General features: G+C 49.2%; 1 protein-coding gene across 1 annotated transcript in view; it reads left to right on the top strand.

Annotated features, from left to right (window-relative positions):
• PSAP (prosaposin) overlaps positions 1–14882 on the top strand; it is a 31136-nt gene extending 16254 nt beyond the window's left edge. The window contains exons 2-14 of the mRNA XM_054572649.1: positions 284–417; positions 2157–2231; positions 2798–2923; positions 4434–4634; positions 5056–5199; positions 5625–5681; positions 9453–9584; positions 10997–11092; positions 11432–11618; positions 11704–11861; positions 12216–12296; positions 12604–12711; positions 13849–14882. Of these exons, the coding sequence (XP_054428624.1) occupies positions 284–417; positions 2157–2231; positions 2798–2923; positions 4434–4634; positions 5056–5199; positions 5625–5681; positions 9453–9584; positions 10997–11092; positions 11432–11618; positions 11704–11861; positions 12216–12296; positions 12604–12711; positions 13849–13884 (1535 nt within the window). The 3' untranslated portion in view covers positions 13885–14882. The remainder of the gene's footprint in view (positions 1–283; positions 418–2156; positions 2232–2797; positions 2924–4433; positions 4635–5055; positions 5200–5624; positions 5682–9452; positions 9585–10996; positions 11093–11431; positions 11619–11703; positions 11862–12215; positions 12297–12603; positions 12712–13848) is intronic.
• Positions 14883–15567: the final 685 nt, after the last annotated feature.

The following is a 15567-nucleotide window of genomic DNA, read 5'->3' on the forward strand; positions in this document are numbered from 1 at the left end:
AGAGATTAAATGGTCTGATATTCCCTAATATGGTTTAAAAATATCAATAGTTTAAGAGGAAAAAAATGAGCCAGATAAACTAGTCCCTTCCAGCCCTGTGACTTTTATGACAACAGCGTCTTGTCTGGATGCGGTGCCTCTGGATTGCCTCTTGTATAAGTGGGTGAGGGCCCAGCTAGAGTGTGCAGCTGAATGCCAGGGCTTGTGGCCAGTCCTGGGTAAGCAAGTGAGGGGGACCTGGCGTGGGAAGTCAGCCACCTCCTCACAATGGTTTTCTTCCCAGCTGTCGCCAGCCCTGTCCTAGGCCTGAGAGAATGCACCAGAGGCTCAGCAGTGTGGTGCCAGAATGTGAAGACAGCAGCCGACTGCGGGGCTGTGAAGCATTGCCTGCAGACCGTCTGGAACAAGCCGACAGTGGTGAGTGCCCTTAGTTCTGTACTACACCCCTTTATACATCTGTACCTACTGCCATTTACAGAGCACTTTCTTTTGCTTCATTTTGTTTGCTTTTCATGGTGCCCATGTGAGGGAGTCAGGACCACCTGTTGGGGGGTGTACCCATTTTACCATAGAGAGACTGGAGGCTGGAGAGGTTAAGGTGACAGAGATAGGATGAGTTCCTCCCTTGCCCATGCTGTGTTCTGTGCTGCCCTCTGTGCGCATCCCAGCTCTCCAGGCCAGACGAGGGGCCAGCAGGTTCACAGCTCTCATTCCCCGAACTGCTGGGCACACGAGGATTGCCTTCATCCTTGGTCACTCACTCAAAAAGTAGATGCTGAGCTTTTCAGGTCCTTTCCCCTTTTTGATGTTTTCTTTCTCTGCCTCTCTCAGCTGCCTGTTTGGGTCACTAATTCAGACCCTTGAGCTTTAGTAGATATTTATAATTTTATTTCCAGCTTTAATCACACTGGATGCCACTGATTTTTTTTTTTCATATAAACAGTGTTAAATATAGCATATTAATGTGGGACTCTTAACTCTCAATACTGTAAGATGACAGACCTCAGGTGCATTCTTCATGGAACCTAAACCCCATCACGAGACGCCCGAGCTTGGCTCTTTGCTTACTCTGGGATGTGCTACATCCTGTGGTACAGGCCCGGTTTGACTGAGTGGAGCTGAGATTCTAAAACTTGTCATTGGCTAGTAGAACTCAGTAAGAGAAGAATTATGAATGAAATAACATTGCTCTTTAAGAAATATTTTCTGAATTCCCTGGAACACTGTCCTCTGTGGCCACAGTTACCTCTAGATTTGGTCTCTAATTTGCTCTTGATCTTGTTTTTAATACTGCTTCCTTGTTCCAAGTTTAATGCATGTCAAGCAAGGACTTTAGATCTTTCTCTTTTGATAGGATAGTTTCATGAATGATGCCTGAATCTCTCTTAGTTGGCCCCACACACGTTATTAGCCTGGCAAAGTTCAGATTGGTTTCTCTGAATGCAGCCAAGTTCACAGGTGTTCCTTAATCATACCCAGACATGTTAGTTCCTTCTTTATGGGTCAAAAATCAGTTCATATCAAGAAGGGAGCTCCCCAAGAACTTAGAGAACTGACTAGATTTTCCATGGCCCTGGGTACCTCAGCTTGTCAGAAGACTGATGTCATGTCTCGAAGCTCTGGAGCGGTGACATGTGGCTTCCGCTTGAACACACCACTGACCAGGAATTGGAGGGTAGACAGAATGCAGGAAACAGTGCCAGCGTGAGGGCGCAGAAGCACCAGTGTCTGGCTGGCTGGCTGGTTTCCCTGCCCCGCCCCCTTTAACTCTGCGATGGTGAATAGTGATATTGGTCCCCGGTGATCTGCTGCTCCGATTTTCACCTTTTGGAGCCTGTTTCGTCACAGAGCTGTTGTGAATATGAAATTTGCCTGGTACTGTGTGCACTAAGTAAGGTGCTCAGGGGTAGAGGGTACAAGAAAAGTCTGTCTCTCCAGTAAAAACAGAGCATTCCAGTCCATCCCACCTAATCCTTCCTCTGTGGCGTCTGAATGCTTCTTGTTTCATCTGGGGAACCAGGATGTGTCTGGTCAGATGTGGCCATGATCATGTCGTTCGGGTAAAATGGGAAAAGGGCCAAGGGTGTTTCCACCTATGTGTGGTGTGAGCTCTGCCCTCCAAGTAGATTCCTCTCTCCCATGTTCTTTCCTCTTAGAAATCCCTTCCCTGCGACATATGTAAAGACGTCATCACCGCAGCCGACAACATGCTGAAAGACAATGCCACTGAGGTAAGCCACCACAGGTGTGTGCGACTGTGTGTGAGTGGTGGCCATGTAGCCACATGCGTTCATTGCTTAAAGCCTGTGACTTGGGGGTCAGGGGCGTCTACAAGGAATGGTCTAGGCCCAGGTAGCATATAATTAGGTCATGTGGGCCACATAACTGTTTCTGTCCCATTTTTTGCTGCCCCATCTTTAAAAATGTAAAAACCATTCTTAGCCACAAGCTATAGAGAGACAGGCTGTGGGCCCTAGTTTGCTTCCCCGGTTCCTCCATGAGTTTTAACGCCCAAGGTTGATTGTGATTTTGTATTGCATGCAGTTAGCCTTTGGGTGCATGTGGCTATTGCTACTCACTCAGAATTCCCTGTGCCTGTGAGGCTGCAGGTCAGAGGATCTGCTTTTTGCCCCATTGATCTGACAGCACCCACTCACCCTCCCCTAGGTCCTCTTCCCTGAGGGTTGCTATTTTCCAGCCTTCACTTTCCTGGGAGGAGCTGTAAGGGGGTCTGTTCCTTCCAGCCCATTTGTAGAGAAGTGCATCCTGATCTGTCCCTTGCTTGTGTTTTCTCCAGCAAGAGATCCTCATGTACTTGGAGAAGACCTGTGACTGGCTTCCTAAGCCGGACATGTCTGCCTCATGCAAGGAGATTGTGGACTCCTATCTCCCAGTCATTTTGGACATGATTAAAGGACAGATGGTACGTGATGGTGAATAGGTCTTCCTTCAAGGTGCTTCTGGGATCCAGGGGAAGTACCAGACCAGAGTAGAGTGGTTAAAATGGAAAGTCCATTCATACACTTGGGTTTTCTCTATAGCTCTTTACTACAGTTCTAACAGCCAGAATGGCTCTGGCATGCAGAACACTCTACCTGCAACTTTCAAGGGTTGGAGAGGATACAAGAAACAGGAACTTAAGAATTACTGCAGGAATGTAAACTGGCATAATGTATATTGGTGCCGATTTGGTAACTCCTGTGGGATTTTTAACTGTCCTTTGAGCAAGTAATTCATTTCATTTCTGTGATTTTTTTTATCCTAACAAGTCAGGGAATATACTTGTGGATTCAGCTAAAAGGATGCTCATCTTTCATTCAGAAAGTATCTGTTGTGTGTAAACCACATACCAGAGGTGGGTTTTTTTTATCAGTGAGCAAGGAGCCAGGTTTGTGGAATTTGGAAAGACCCTAAGAAAGAAGAGGTACTTAAAAACCTAAGAGGGCCACTTTCCAAAGACTGGGCCAAGGTTTTGGTAAGGAATGTGGTGTTACATCATGCCAGGCCTTTTGGGCCATGGTGAAGGGCTGTAGGTATAACAGGAAGTCCTTGTGGGGTTCCAGGGAGAGGAGTACCATGATCATGGGCACCTTTTTGAGAGGGTTTGGGCAAGGACCCACATATTGGGAGTTGGAAGAAGGGAAGCTGGCAGAACAGTCAGGCATCAGATGTACTGGGGGCAGTGGAGATGGACAGATGCATATTCCTTTTTTATTTTTTATTTTTTTAAAGATTTTATTTAGCCTTGGTTGGTGTGGCTCAGTGGATTGAGCACTGTGCTGCGAAGCAAAGGATCGCCGGTTTGATTCCCAATCAGGGCACATGCCTGGGTTCTGGGCCAGGTCCCCAGTAGGGGGTGCATGAGAGGCAACCACACACTGATGTTTCTCTCTCTCTTTTTCTCCCTCTCTTCCTTTCTCTTTAAAAATAAATAAATCTTTAAGAAGATTTTATTTACTTTTAGAGAGAGAGGAAGGGAGAGAGAAAGAGAAACAGATGTATGAGAGAAACATCAATCAGTTGCCTCTTGTACACCCCTAACTGGGGGCCTGGCCCACAACCCAGGCATGTGCCCTCACTGGGAATTGAGCCAGACACCCTTTGGTTCGCAGGCTGGCCCCCAGTCCACTGAGCCACACCTGCCAGGGCACATATTGTTTTAGAGGGTAAGTGGACTAGACTTGTTGATGGAGGGGATGTCTTCCAGGCTTCTGGCTTGAACTGCCCAGAGAATGGTGCTTAGGCCATTGCTAAAATAGAGATGGAAGGGGAGTGGGTTGGGGGGTTTAGTTTGAGATGCCTGTGAACTGGGTATGCTTGCATGAGTCAGGCTAAGAGATTAGGAAGGGAACTAATTCAAAGGCACCAGGTGGCCTGTTTTGTTTTCCTCTGGGGAGAGGATTTCCAGCTGGACTTCTTTTTTTCCCCATCAGAGCAACCCCGCTGAGGTGTGCTCTGCCCTCAATCTCTGCGAGTCTCTTCAGAAGCACCTGGCAGAGCTCAATCACCAGAAACAGCTCGAGTCCAATAAGATCCCAGAACTGGACATGGCTGAGGTGGTGTCTCCCTTCATGGCCAACATCCCGCTCCTCCTCTATCCGCAGGACGGCTCCCACACAGAGCCCCAGCCGAAGGTAAGACAGTGGGCCTCGCCGCTGGGCTCCGTTTTTGTTGGATTAGGGAGGAGACCTGAAAGCAGCAGTGTGCGCGCGGTTCTTAAACTGGGGCGTCTACACCGGCTGGCCTTCAGATGGCTGTGTCCTGGAGTTTCTAAAGAACCTGGATATTTAAACTAAACTAAATTTTAAAACTGGAGTTTTTTTAAACACGCCAAGATTACCCTCCCTCCTTTAAGTTTTACTAAAATCAATGTCAAATTGATTTTTAAACTGTCAGTGGTTTCAGAGCCTGTAAAGACACATTATGGACTGTTCAGGAAGCCACGCACCATGCTGCAGTCGTGAGCGTGAGAGGAAGTTTTCCTAGGAATTTGAATCCTCTTAGTTAATATAGGAATACTCGGTGTTTACAGCCTACCTGTCCCTGTCTCTGCAGGCTGGCGGGGATGTTTGCCAGGACTGCATTCAGCTGGTGACTGACATCCAGAATGCCGTGCGGACCAACTCCACCTTCGTTGAGGCCTTGGTGGAACATGCCAGGGAGCAGTGTGACCGCCTGGGGCCCGGCATGGCCGACATGGTGAGCCTTGTGTCTTTGTGGGCTCTGCAGACAGCAGTGGGGGAACCAAGAAAACGTCACTTCTGGGGGTGCCATTTTAAGTTCCATCTTGAGGGCTTTGAGGAAGAGATTCTTCAAACAATTCCCATTCCCTTTCAATCAGAAGGCAGCTGGAATAGGTGGTGGGGACTTTGTTGGTTAATTGTATTTGTATATGTAACAAAACCCTTGGGACAAAAAAGTGGAAGGAGACCACTTTTGTGACGATTTCTTTTCTCCCAGTAATACAAGAAACAAGACTAGAAACAAATTGCCATTTTTATCTTAATAAAACTTACCCAGAACAGACATTTACAGGACTCTACTGTTGGGGTTGGGAATGCTGGGGTTTTTTAGGGGGTGTTGTAGTAATTAACTTCACTAAAAATTTGTTTCTTTGTCCCCAGTGCAAGAACTATATCAACCAGTATTCAGATATTGCTGTCCAGATGATGATGCATATGGTAGGTGACAGGGGAATGTCCTCATTAGCATTTTTCTTTATCTCAAACTTTGTGATTTCCAGGAATTTTGAAAAGTATATGGCTTCCTTTCCCTTGCTTACCTTTGAGTATTAAGTTGGGCCCAAATGAGCCCTTTTTGACAGCTGACTCTCCACCTCCCCCTTACCTTTCCTCACCTGACCCTCGCCACGGCCCCGAAGCCTTCCTGGTGGTTCATTTGCCTCTGCGTTTGTGAACTGGCCATCAGATTTCTCGCATTTGGCTTTCAACCTGGGCCTCATGGGAGGAGTATGCTCTGTGGCTAGGCCAGGCCTGAGAATTGCTCTGTTCCAGCCTGAATTCTGAGGAGGGGAGAATCCTGCTTCTTCGAGTTGGTCGTGCGCTCTGCAGCAGTGTTAGCTGTTGCTGCTGCTTGAGTCCATAGCTCTCGCACTTGCCTCTGATGGACCCAGGTGGCAGGGGCATCCATCCGTTCATTATCAGAGCTAGAAAGTACCGTCAGCTAGCCAGCGCCGTGCAGAAAACTGTTGCACAGAGCAGGGTGGTCTGAAGCATCATTCCATTGGGAACGTCCTTTGGCCCCTGGAGGCCTAATCTACAGGGTTCGGGGGGTGGGTTGTACTTTTTTCTTTCTGTCATGTTTCTGATTATGTTGAGGTCGCCTACAGTCCTTGAGTTTATACTCTAATAACCAGGGGCTGTTTTGTGCTTGTATTGGAACTTAGCAATGCCCGTTTTTTGCTACAGCAGCAGAGTTTTAGTAGTTGAGTCCTTACTGCCTGCAAAGTCTGAAAGGTTTACTGTCAGGCCCTGCTCTAACCCTCAGTGACTCCATGCAGTCTCAGCGGAGTTCATTTGAGATTGTTGTTCTCACCGCACCTCGTTGGGAGGCAGCTTACCGAGACATGCAGTGAGAGTAGGAAAAAATAAGCTTTGGTGTAATTTGATCTAGTTAATGCTTTTTCATAGCTAACTAAAAAAAATATTTTTCTCATTGTAAAAATTACACTGCATATTATTAATTCATCGAAAATATGGATAAACACTTCCTGAATCAAAAATTGTTCAGGGTTTTAAGAAACAACAGTGGGGTCATACTTTATATACTACTTCAAATTTTGTAGCTTGCATTTTTTATCTAAAATTATATTGATCATTAAATGTTTTCTATAAATGATTTTGAAGTGGCTGCATATATTTCACAGTATGACTAGAACCTAATTTATGTAACTAATCCCCTATGGCTGAGTGTTTTTAGGTTATTTTCAGTTTTGCCCTAGGTTAAAAAGCATGATGAATATTTTTACAGCCAAATCTGTTTCTTGCCTTAGTTTAGGTAATTAAAACTGGAATTGCTGAATCAGAAGCCAAAGCTTTTGATAAGTGTCAGACTAGCCTTCCAGGCTGGCCCTTTGGCCACCTGGAGGTAGATTGCAGGAAGACGGGGCAGTGGAGAGTGGCTTGGGGTCCTTAACCTCCTCAGATGTGTTTTACAACACACACCCTTAATTTGGGCAGCCCTGTATCTTGTTCTGTTCTGTGGTTCGGCACCAGCCTGAGGGGAGGGCTTTGCAGGCATGGTGGGGATAGGCTCCTGCGGGTGGGGAGCCCTTCATGATGTGGCATTTTCTTGGGACCTGCCTTCCTCCCGGTATTTTGAACATGATGTCGTGTGTCAGGGACATGGGGACAGTGTCCACACAAGCTGGAGAAGTGGGATCTGTCCCAGTAAGGAGGGCCAGAGTTGTTTTTTAGGGCCCCGTGTGCACCCAATAGTAGGAAAAAGGTAGGTGGCTGATTTGTGACTGCATTTCCCCTGAACTTTGGATACCCTTACACCTGGTTGACAGCTTGATTGTTGTTATTTTAATTTTTTCTTAACTGTTGTGTCCTTTCCTTTCTCTTATTTTTATCTCCGATTTCCTGTTTTTTTGTTCAACAGCAGGATCAGGTATGTGATGGGGATTTGCTTCTAGTAGTGGTCTGCTGCTGCTTGTAGCTCCTTTGCTCATCTTTTTTTGTACGGCATGATCCCCTCTGACAGACACAAGGCAAGATTGTGAAGGGCAGGGTCCCTCTCTGTGCTTATGGACCGGCAGGGGAGCTTCTGGTCTCTTCCCTGTGATTCAGCACGTGAGGTGTTGGGGCTTTCGTCTCGCCTTCAGGGCACCTTATCCAGAGCCTTGTACTCTGAACAAAATCAGTGCCCAGTGGGCCAAATGCAGGCCGCCAGTGTGATGATGGGGAACTGTGGGTGGTCCCGGAGATGCCTCAGCTTCCTTCACTATAAGCCTGACTTCCTGTGGGACCTTGTTTCTGTCATGACTTGAGAGCCCTGCATGTCTTCAGTCCCGTTTTCCGTAACCTCACAAATGCTTCTCTTGCATGAGCAAATCAGTTGCAGATAGTGAGCAGACTTCCCCAGTCGGTTGGATTGAGTGTTGGAAACAGTCTCTTCATGGCGGCTGCTGCCCCCCTGGGGGATGGGTCCCGTGGGTCCAGGGCCACGTCAGGCTGCCTGTGTGCTCCGCTGCCCGTGGCGCGAAGTGGGGCCCTGAGCCCTCAGCCCAGCCTCACTGAGCCAGCCGCCCATTCGGGGCTGTCCTGAGCACGGCCTCCTCCTGAGCCCTGGAACCAAAGATTTTTCCAAGGTTTTTTGAAGTCTAGTGGGAGAGGACTTTGGCTGAAATATCTGAATTTTCACTTGGGCCCCCTCATGGAGTTAGTGGAACAAAGCTGATCTGAGACAAAGCAGACACACACCTCCCGAATTTTTGTCTTTTTTCTAAAAAGCGTGCTGTATCTTTGGCCCCTATCCTTAAAGTATGCCAGAGACAGGATACCTCAGATAACAACTTTCAAACTCCTCCAGCCTTAATGAATTGTAGGGCCTTCTCAGTATTAAAACAAGATGGCCCATGGCCACGGCCTAGCTCTCTCCCCTTACCAGGCCTCATTTTCAGCAGTCCCATTCCGCTGCTTTACGGTTTGGTGGTGGGAGTCAAATGCCATCGGGCCCAGGGGTAGTTGCTGGTTGCATGTGGTTTGCAAAGTATACAAAGTATGTATACTTCTCTCACTCTTGGCCATCATGTAGTGAAATGGTCAAGATGTCCAAACTGTCTAGTTCTCTGTGGTTTGGTGTCTGGTTGGGAAAGGGGATAAATGTGGTGACTTGAAAGAATTCATTAATTTTGGGGGACTGGATTTTCATGTATCCTGTGTGAAATTGTGAACATAGAATATGGTTTTTTAAAAAGCGAACGTCTCCCCTTAATGCATCATTTAAAATGGTCCTGCCATCAAATGATCTGGTGTGGTTTTATTTTCAACACATTTGACTTTCTGTTAGTTTATGAGCATAGCCCTATAGAAAGAACATAGAGCTTGCTTCCTACTGAGCTCAACTGAAAAACAGGTTCTAGAGCAGCCCATAATCCTTGGAGAAGATTGATCACCCATTAAAGGTGCTTCCCCGGGGTGCTCCCTGGCTGGAGCAGAGACAGCAGTTCTGTCTGATCTCACTCCCCTCGGAGCTTTGTGTGGCCTCTTCCCTTATGTGAAACTGGCCCACCTGCATTTGCATGAGCTCATCTAGGTTTCATATGGAATCTTCACTTGTCCAGGGTAGGGGGAGCAGTCAGCCCTTGACACTGGGACCGGAACGCTCCCTTAGCACCCTGACCTTTGCGTGTGCAGAGAGTGGGCCTGAGGTGGGGGTGGTGGTGGATGGAGGCCTGCACCTCACTGCTTTTTCTGTGCTCTCTTCAGCAACCCAAGGAGATCTGTGGACTGGTCGGGTTCTGTGACCAGGTCAAGGAGATGCCCATGCAGCCTCTGCTCCCAGCTGAAGTGGTCTCAGAGAATGTCATCCCTGCCTTGGAACTGGTGGAGCCCATTAAGGTACCTGGTATCATTGTTTTCTACTGGCCAGAGGCATATTGAGTTCTTTTATTTCCTTGGTTATAAACCCTAGAGCTCATGGGACCAAGTCTACACTTTAGCACGCCATTCAAGATCATTTTTCAGTGCCTAGCTCCAACTTAACCTTTTTTGAGGTGCTGTTGCCTCTGCCACATCCTCCCTGACCCTGTAACCATAGTACAGGCTTGGTATTCCCAGAACACCCTAGGGCTTGTACAGAAGCCTCTTGGAGTGTGATGTTGGCACGCATGAGTGTTTGTTTTGTGTCACTTGGTGAAGAGCCTCATTTATTCCATAATCAGTTTATATTCAGCACATCTTATGGGTCAGGCAGTGTTTTAGAGATTGAAGCCTAGAACAGCCCACCTGCAATGGTGAACAAAATTATCCTCTTCTTGGGGCTTGTAGTTTAGTTCTGAAGAGCCCAGGCCACGTGATGTCTTAGCACATGGCATGTGCATGCACTTCTGGTACCAGAACTCCCCATGTCATTCTCCGTTAGCTGTCTTCTCCCTCTACTGTCTTCTCTAGTACACACAGCATGTGGACCACAGGAACGGCTACGGTGTCAGGCAGAGCCAGGGCAACACTGCCACCTGCCCCTTGTCCCCAGCTGGGATGCTCCTAGGCCTGCGCCCACCTGACTGACAGGATTAATGGCCAGAGAAAATGGAGAGTTATAGCTTGTGTTCTAGTCACATGTGGTTACCTAAATTTAAATAAAATTAAACAGTTAAAAAAAATTCAGTTCCTTGGATACACTAGTGACATTTCAAGTGCTTAATAGACACATGTGGCTAGTGACTGCTCTATTTGACAGCAGAGGTAGGGGATGTTTCCATTGTCACAGAAAGTCCTATTCAGCAGTATGGCTTTATTAAAGGCAGGCTCTGGAAAAGTAATTCCAGGTGTTAATGAGACTTGACACCCAACAGCAGACCTGAAATGTGTTTAAAACTGGCTTCTAAATAGTGAATCCTTACTTTGTTCTGCTCCCCTACCCACTCCCCAGGACGAATGCTCATGCTGAACGATGGAATAATTGTAACCAAACACAGCATCACATGGACAGTTCTTTGGGGAGGGGGACAGTTTCACTGCTCTCATTGAAGTATAAATTTCTGGCTTGGGGAGGGTGGGGTGGCGGGAGGTAGTGGTGGTAGAGGATTGGCAAAAGTGCTGAGTCTCCCATCTCATTAAAAAAAAAACAAGAGGGACTGGAACTTAGACACTGGGAGGAAGCCACACATTATTCGGAGTTCAGTAGGAAGTGGCTCTTTGTGATGCTAACTTGTCCTTGGCTTCTGTGTCCCCTCTCCTTTAGAGGAGCAGGAGCAAAGGGTGAGGGGAGGGTCTCAGTATTCAGATAACCTCTTTCATCCTCTCAACAGAAGGACTTGGTCCAGACGAAGACTGATGTTACCTGTGAGCTGTGTGAGTACGTCGTGAAGGAGGTGGTCAAGCTGATTGACAGCAATAAGACTGAGGTACGTGGGGTTTCTGGAATGCCGCCTTCCTGGCAGAGGGAGGAGCTCGGCTCTCCCTTGAGCCACAGTGGCCCCGCAGGAGAACCCGGCAAAAGAGGTTGGCTTGGCCCTTGCTGGTGTTGGACCCAGCCTAGGAATCTGTGTGACCACTTCCCATCAGGGGGTCCCTCCTGGCTGGGGCAGGAGGAGGCCACTTTGCTCTGCTTTGTAGCTCTCATCTTTTACAGGAGGAAACAGCATCTTGCTGTTGACTGGTTTTCTGGCCATGGTAGTTTTTTCAGAATCTCTCCCACCCCTACCCAGCCTTCCATCTTCCCATATGATCCTCTTGTGTTTCAGGAAGAAATAATTCACACTTTTGATGAAATATGCTCAAAATTGCCCAAATCCATTTCTGAAGAGTGCCAAGAGGTGGTGGACACTTACGGCAGGTCCATCCTGTCGATCCTCCTGCAGGAGGCGAGCCCTGAGCTGGTGTGCAGCCTGCTCCACCTCTGCACCTCCCAGAGACTGCCGGCGCTGACCGGTGAGCCTGGCGGGGAGAGGCTGGCCGGCCCCTCCGGGGTTTGGGGGGTGCCCTGCCAGCACTGAGATTGTACTCTCTTGCATAGTACGTGTGACTCAGCAGAAGGACGGTGGCTTCTGTGAGGTGTGTAAGAAGCTGGTTGGCTACTTGGACAAAAACCTGGAGAAAAACAGCACAAAGCAGGAGATCCTGGCTGCTCTTGAGAAAGGCTGCAGCTTTCTGCCTGACCCCTATAAGAATCAGGTATGCCCTGGGCTGTTTCCTGCCACAGTCAGAACCTACCTGGGGAATGCAAAAGCTGAATTGTTCACAGATTGTACCCTTGCCTGAAGTTTTGAAGCCATTTCTGCCTGTAGACATGGAGTCCAGTGAGATTTTCCCAGGGGCTCTTTGTTGGCTCAAGTGGAGCCACTGGAGGAAAAGAACAGAAGCAGATGAGATCGAGTGTGGGTGGGGCACCTGGGGAGGGAGGCCCTGGGGCCACTGGCTTGGCAGTGTTGGGACTTGCAGAAGAGCATGTCCAGCTCCCCTCCTTTTATGCCCCCACTCTTCTTGGGCACACCTAAACCCGGACTCATGTCCCTGTTTACTTCACAGTGTGATCAGTTTGTGACCGAGTACGAGCCCGTGCTGCTAGAAATCCTGGTGGAGGTGATGGAGCCGTCCTACGTGTGCTCGGTGAGCTCTGCTGAGCGGCACGGGTTCTGGGACAGTGTAACCTGGGAGGTGCTGGTGGACCCCGGAAGGGTCCTCTGAGAGCTGTGGCCATGGGGCAGAGTCTCTGGGGATGGGGTGTGGGAGAGCCCAGAAGATACAGAACCAGGCTTCTGGGCCCTTCACTTTACTCAGCAACCCTGATACTTTTTGAAAATGCACATCAGAGTTCTGGTTCTAGCTACTTTTAGAAGCTGGTAATCTCAGTTTTGAAAAGGCCTAGTTGGGCAGATCTCATTCTTTCCTGTTTTGCCGTTGTTTCACTGTGTAGAAAATTGGAGCCTGCCCTGCAGCCCATAAGCCTCTTTTGGGAACAGAGAAGTGTGTCTGGGGCCCAAGCTACTGGTGCCAGAACATGGAGACAGCAGCTTCATGCAACGTGAGTAGCTCAGCAACTGCTCCGCAGGCCTGCCTTGCCAGTCAGCAGCTGGCCTGAGAATCCTGCATTCCCAGGAGCCTCGGTGACGGGCTGTCTACCATGTCTTTATGTTAGTGAAAGAACTGAGGTCAAGAGAGGCAATTAGGCTTACTCACCCTGGCTGCCCAGCATAGGCCGGGCTAATAACTATGTTCCTGTCTTTGAGGAGTGAAGTGTAAGCGTGGATATTTTTTTGTTTCTGCTTTTTTGCTTTCGCCTCTGGTTCCCTTTGAGAGGGTCAGATTTGCACGAGGTGCCCCCAGGGATTGCAGCAGACCTGTTGGATTCATTGCCCCAGTTCTTGCATAAGTCCTCATGCCCCTCGGGGTTACCTTTGCCCCAGCTGGAGCCTGGCCTGAATCTTCACTCAGGGCCAAGCCGAGCTGTTCTTGAAAGGCCCTGAGAAGTTTGCACCTGCCCAACAGCCCCAGGGTGCTGTGGCACCGTCCTGGTGGGTGGCCAGCCACCAGTTGGGTGATCCACACTACTTCCTAGGGGGAGGGGAGGATGTTTGGGCCTGCCTTTGTTGCCTAATGTTCTTTTGCACAACTTTTCCTTCCTTGGGGTGGGAGGCTGACTGCTGGTTTTGGGGGAGGTTGCATCATTTCAGTCCACGGCAGGGAGGGGTGGCGAGGCCCATCCTGGCTGTGTCCAGCTCCTCCCTGCGGCCAGGCCCCAACCCATAGCGTGTCATTGGTGGAATAGGTTTCTGCTGCTGTCCTGGGTGAATGTGCCTGTGGGTCCCTTTCTCAAGGCCTGGGCTGGTGTGTACCTCTGACTGAGTGGGGTGAGGAGCTTTGCCCTCGGGGCCTCCAGTGTGGCCCATCAGCCGATGCTGGGACTTAGCGTGTGACTTCCTGCATGGGTGCTTATCTGCAAAACACTGAAGTGCTTTGCACCTGTTCGCTGGACACCTGTCTTTTGAGTCCCCAAAACTGATGACCACATGAGATGCTGTCCTGGGTCTTCAGTGCCTGGTGCAGTCCAGCTAACCTAGAACCAGATTAACAGGTTCCATTTTGGGGCGATATCTGATGCATGAATGGGCCAGGAATGGAGTTTGGTTCTGAAGATTAATCCGTTTTTCTCTCTTGTCAGGCTGTTGAGCATTGCAGACGTCATGTGTGGAACTAGAAAGAATGTTCCATCTTGGAGAAACTACAGCATCTTTTCATACTTACATGTCTGGAGGAATGAACACAGTTCTATCGACTTTGTTGTAAAATCGGCCCCCCTCCCCCACTCTGTTTCTTATCTCCCTTATCGTGGCATTGTGGTCAGCGCAGGAGGTGCCTAGCCTGTGCTGACGTAGCTGCTTTAGTGTTCCTTTTCTTTCTGCTACATGGATGACGACACACGGCGTCCTAGCGGGCTTTCTGGCCCTTGCGTGGTGGGTACCGGGGGAGGAAGGGGGCTCTGAATGCTGGTAGGACCATAACCTAAGGAGGGATGCCTTCCCCCTTCCTGGGCCTCTTGGCTGCTAGCTAAGAAAGCAAAACGAAGGCAGCTTTATATAAATGATTAGAGGCTCAAAACAATGAGGCTTTTTACACCGTGTAGTTTGCACTGATAGACTTTGGAAGTGGCTGCTCAGGAGACCTGGGTGGGGTGTGGGTTCCCTCTCCCTGGATAAACCTCTGATCTGGCTTTCCTGTGTCGTTCCTGGTGATACCCTGTTTAGGGTTCTGTGGGTTTGGGTGGGAGGGGGAAAAAATAACCTGCCTGAATGCAACCTGCTTGGCTCACCATGGAGGTCCTGTGGGCTGGGCTTTTGTGTGCGACCATGTGGGCGGTGACCACCTCAAGGCCTGCCTTTTGCCTGCCCGCCGGCTGAGGCCTGCTCTGTGCCTCTGCGCTGCCGCCCGGGGCCGTCTCGGCCCCTCACCTCTGACACATTTCACGGCTATTCTCTCTGACTTCGACATAAATGTGGAAGACAAGCCTCTGGCTTCCAGGCAGAGGGCCTGCTGGGTGGCTGTGTGGGGGCCTTGGCCTCTCTCTGGTTCGGCTAAGTCTTCTGCTGCACTGCTCTTCGCCAGGAGACAACAAGACCTGCAGTTGCCATTAAATGGACGTAACAGTTTTTTGTTTTGCACTTGTGTCTGTGATTTAACAATAAAGTCTGTCGATCAGATCTGAGCGTTTCTCTGATACCTCAGCTGGAGGTTTGGTTTCTGATTAGCTCTCCAAGGCTGTGGGCCTGTAAGTGCTCCACAGTCTGGCCAGAGAGAGCAAGCAGAGAGAGTGAAGAAAGTCCCACCTGGTCCTCCAGGAGACACCCAGGGCTGGTTTGGGCCCAGCCGCTGTGCCCTTCACCCCCACTCTCTCCCACCCCTCCAAGGCCAGCCAGCAGGTAGTTTACCAGAGCGATTGCCAGTTCCTCATGAGTTGCTTTTCTTTTTAAAATTCAGACCATTCCAGAAATGTTCATTGTGTACCAGTGAAGCAAACCAAGGGGAAAATACTGAGGGAATAACTTAATTTAAAAAGGAATACAGAGGAACACGCTACATTCAAAACCCAAGGGAATATCAGTCATTTTTCTTTATGAGCACATTTGGGGAGCCAGTATAATGGAGAGAACGTGGTTCATGGATAGTAACCTTGTCCATGTGGGGAGGCAGGGATCACACGCTACCTCCACCTGGATGTCCAGCCCAGAGTGTGGCAGAAATGCAGCGAGACAACCGGAGTCGAGGCCCGACAGGGATGGGAACCGGTTGGGGTGGGGAGGGCAGGAGGGCCTCCTTGGCCTTTCGGTTCAGCCTGGGCTGAATTGGTCCTTAGACTCCTGGTCCCCCCAGTGACACTTCTTAC

This window comes from Pteronotus mesoamericanus, unplaced genomic scaffold (assembly GCF_021234165.1).
Source record: "Pteronotus mesoamericanus isolate MK-2021 breed Mesoamerican mustached bat unplaced genomic scaffold, CSHL_Meso_final contig_24, whole genome shotgun sequence".
NCBI lineage: Eukaryota > Metazoa > Chordata > Mammalia > Chiroptera > Mormoopidae > Pteronotus > Pteronotus mesoamericanus.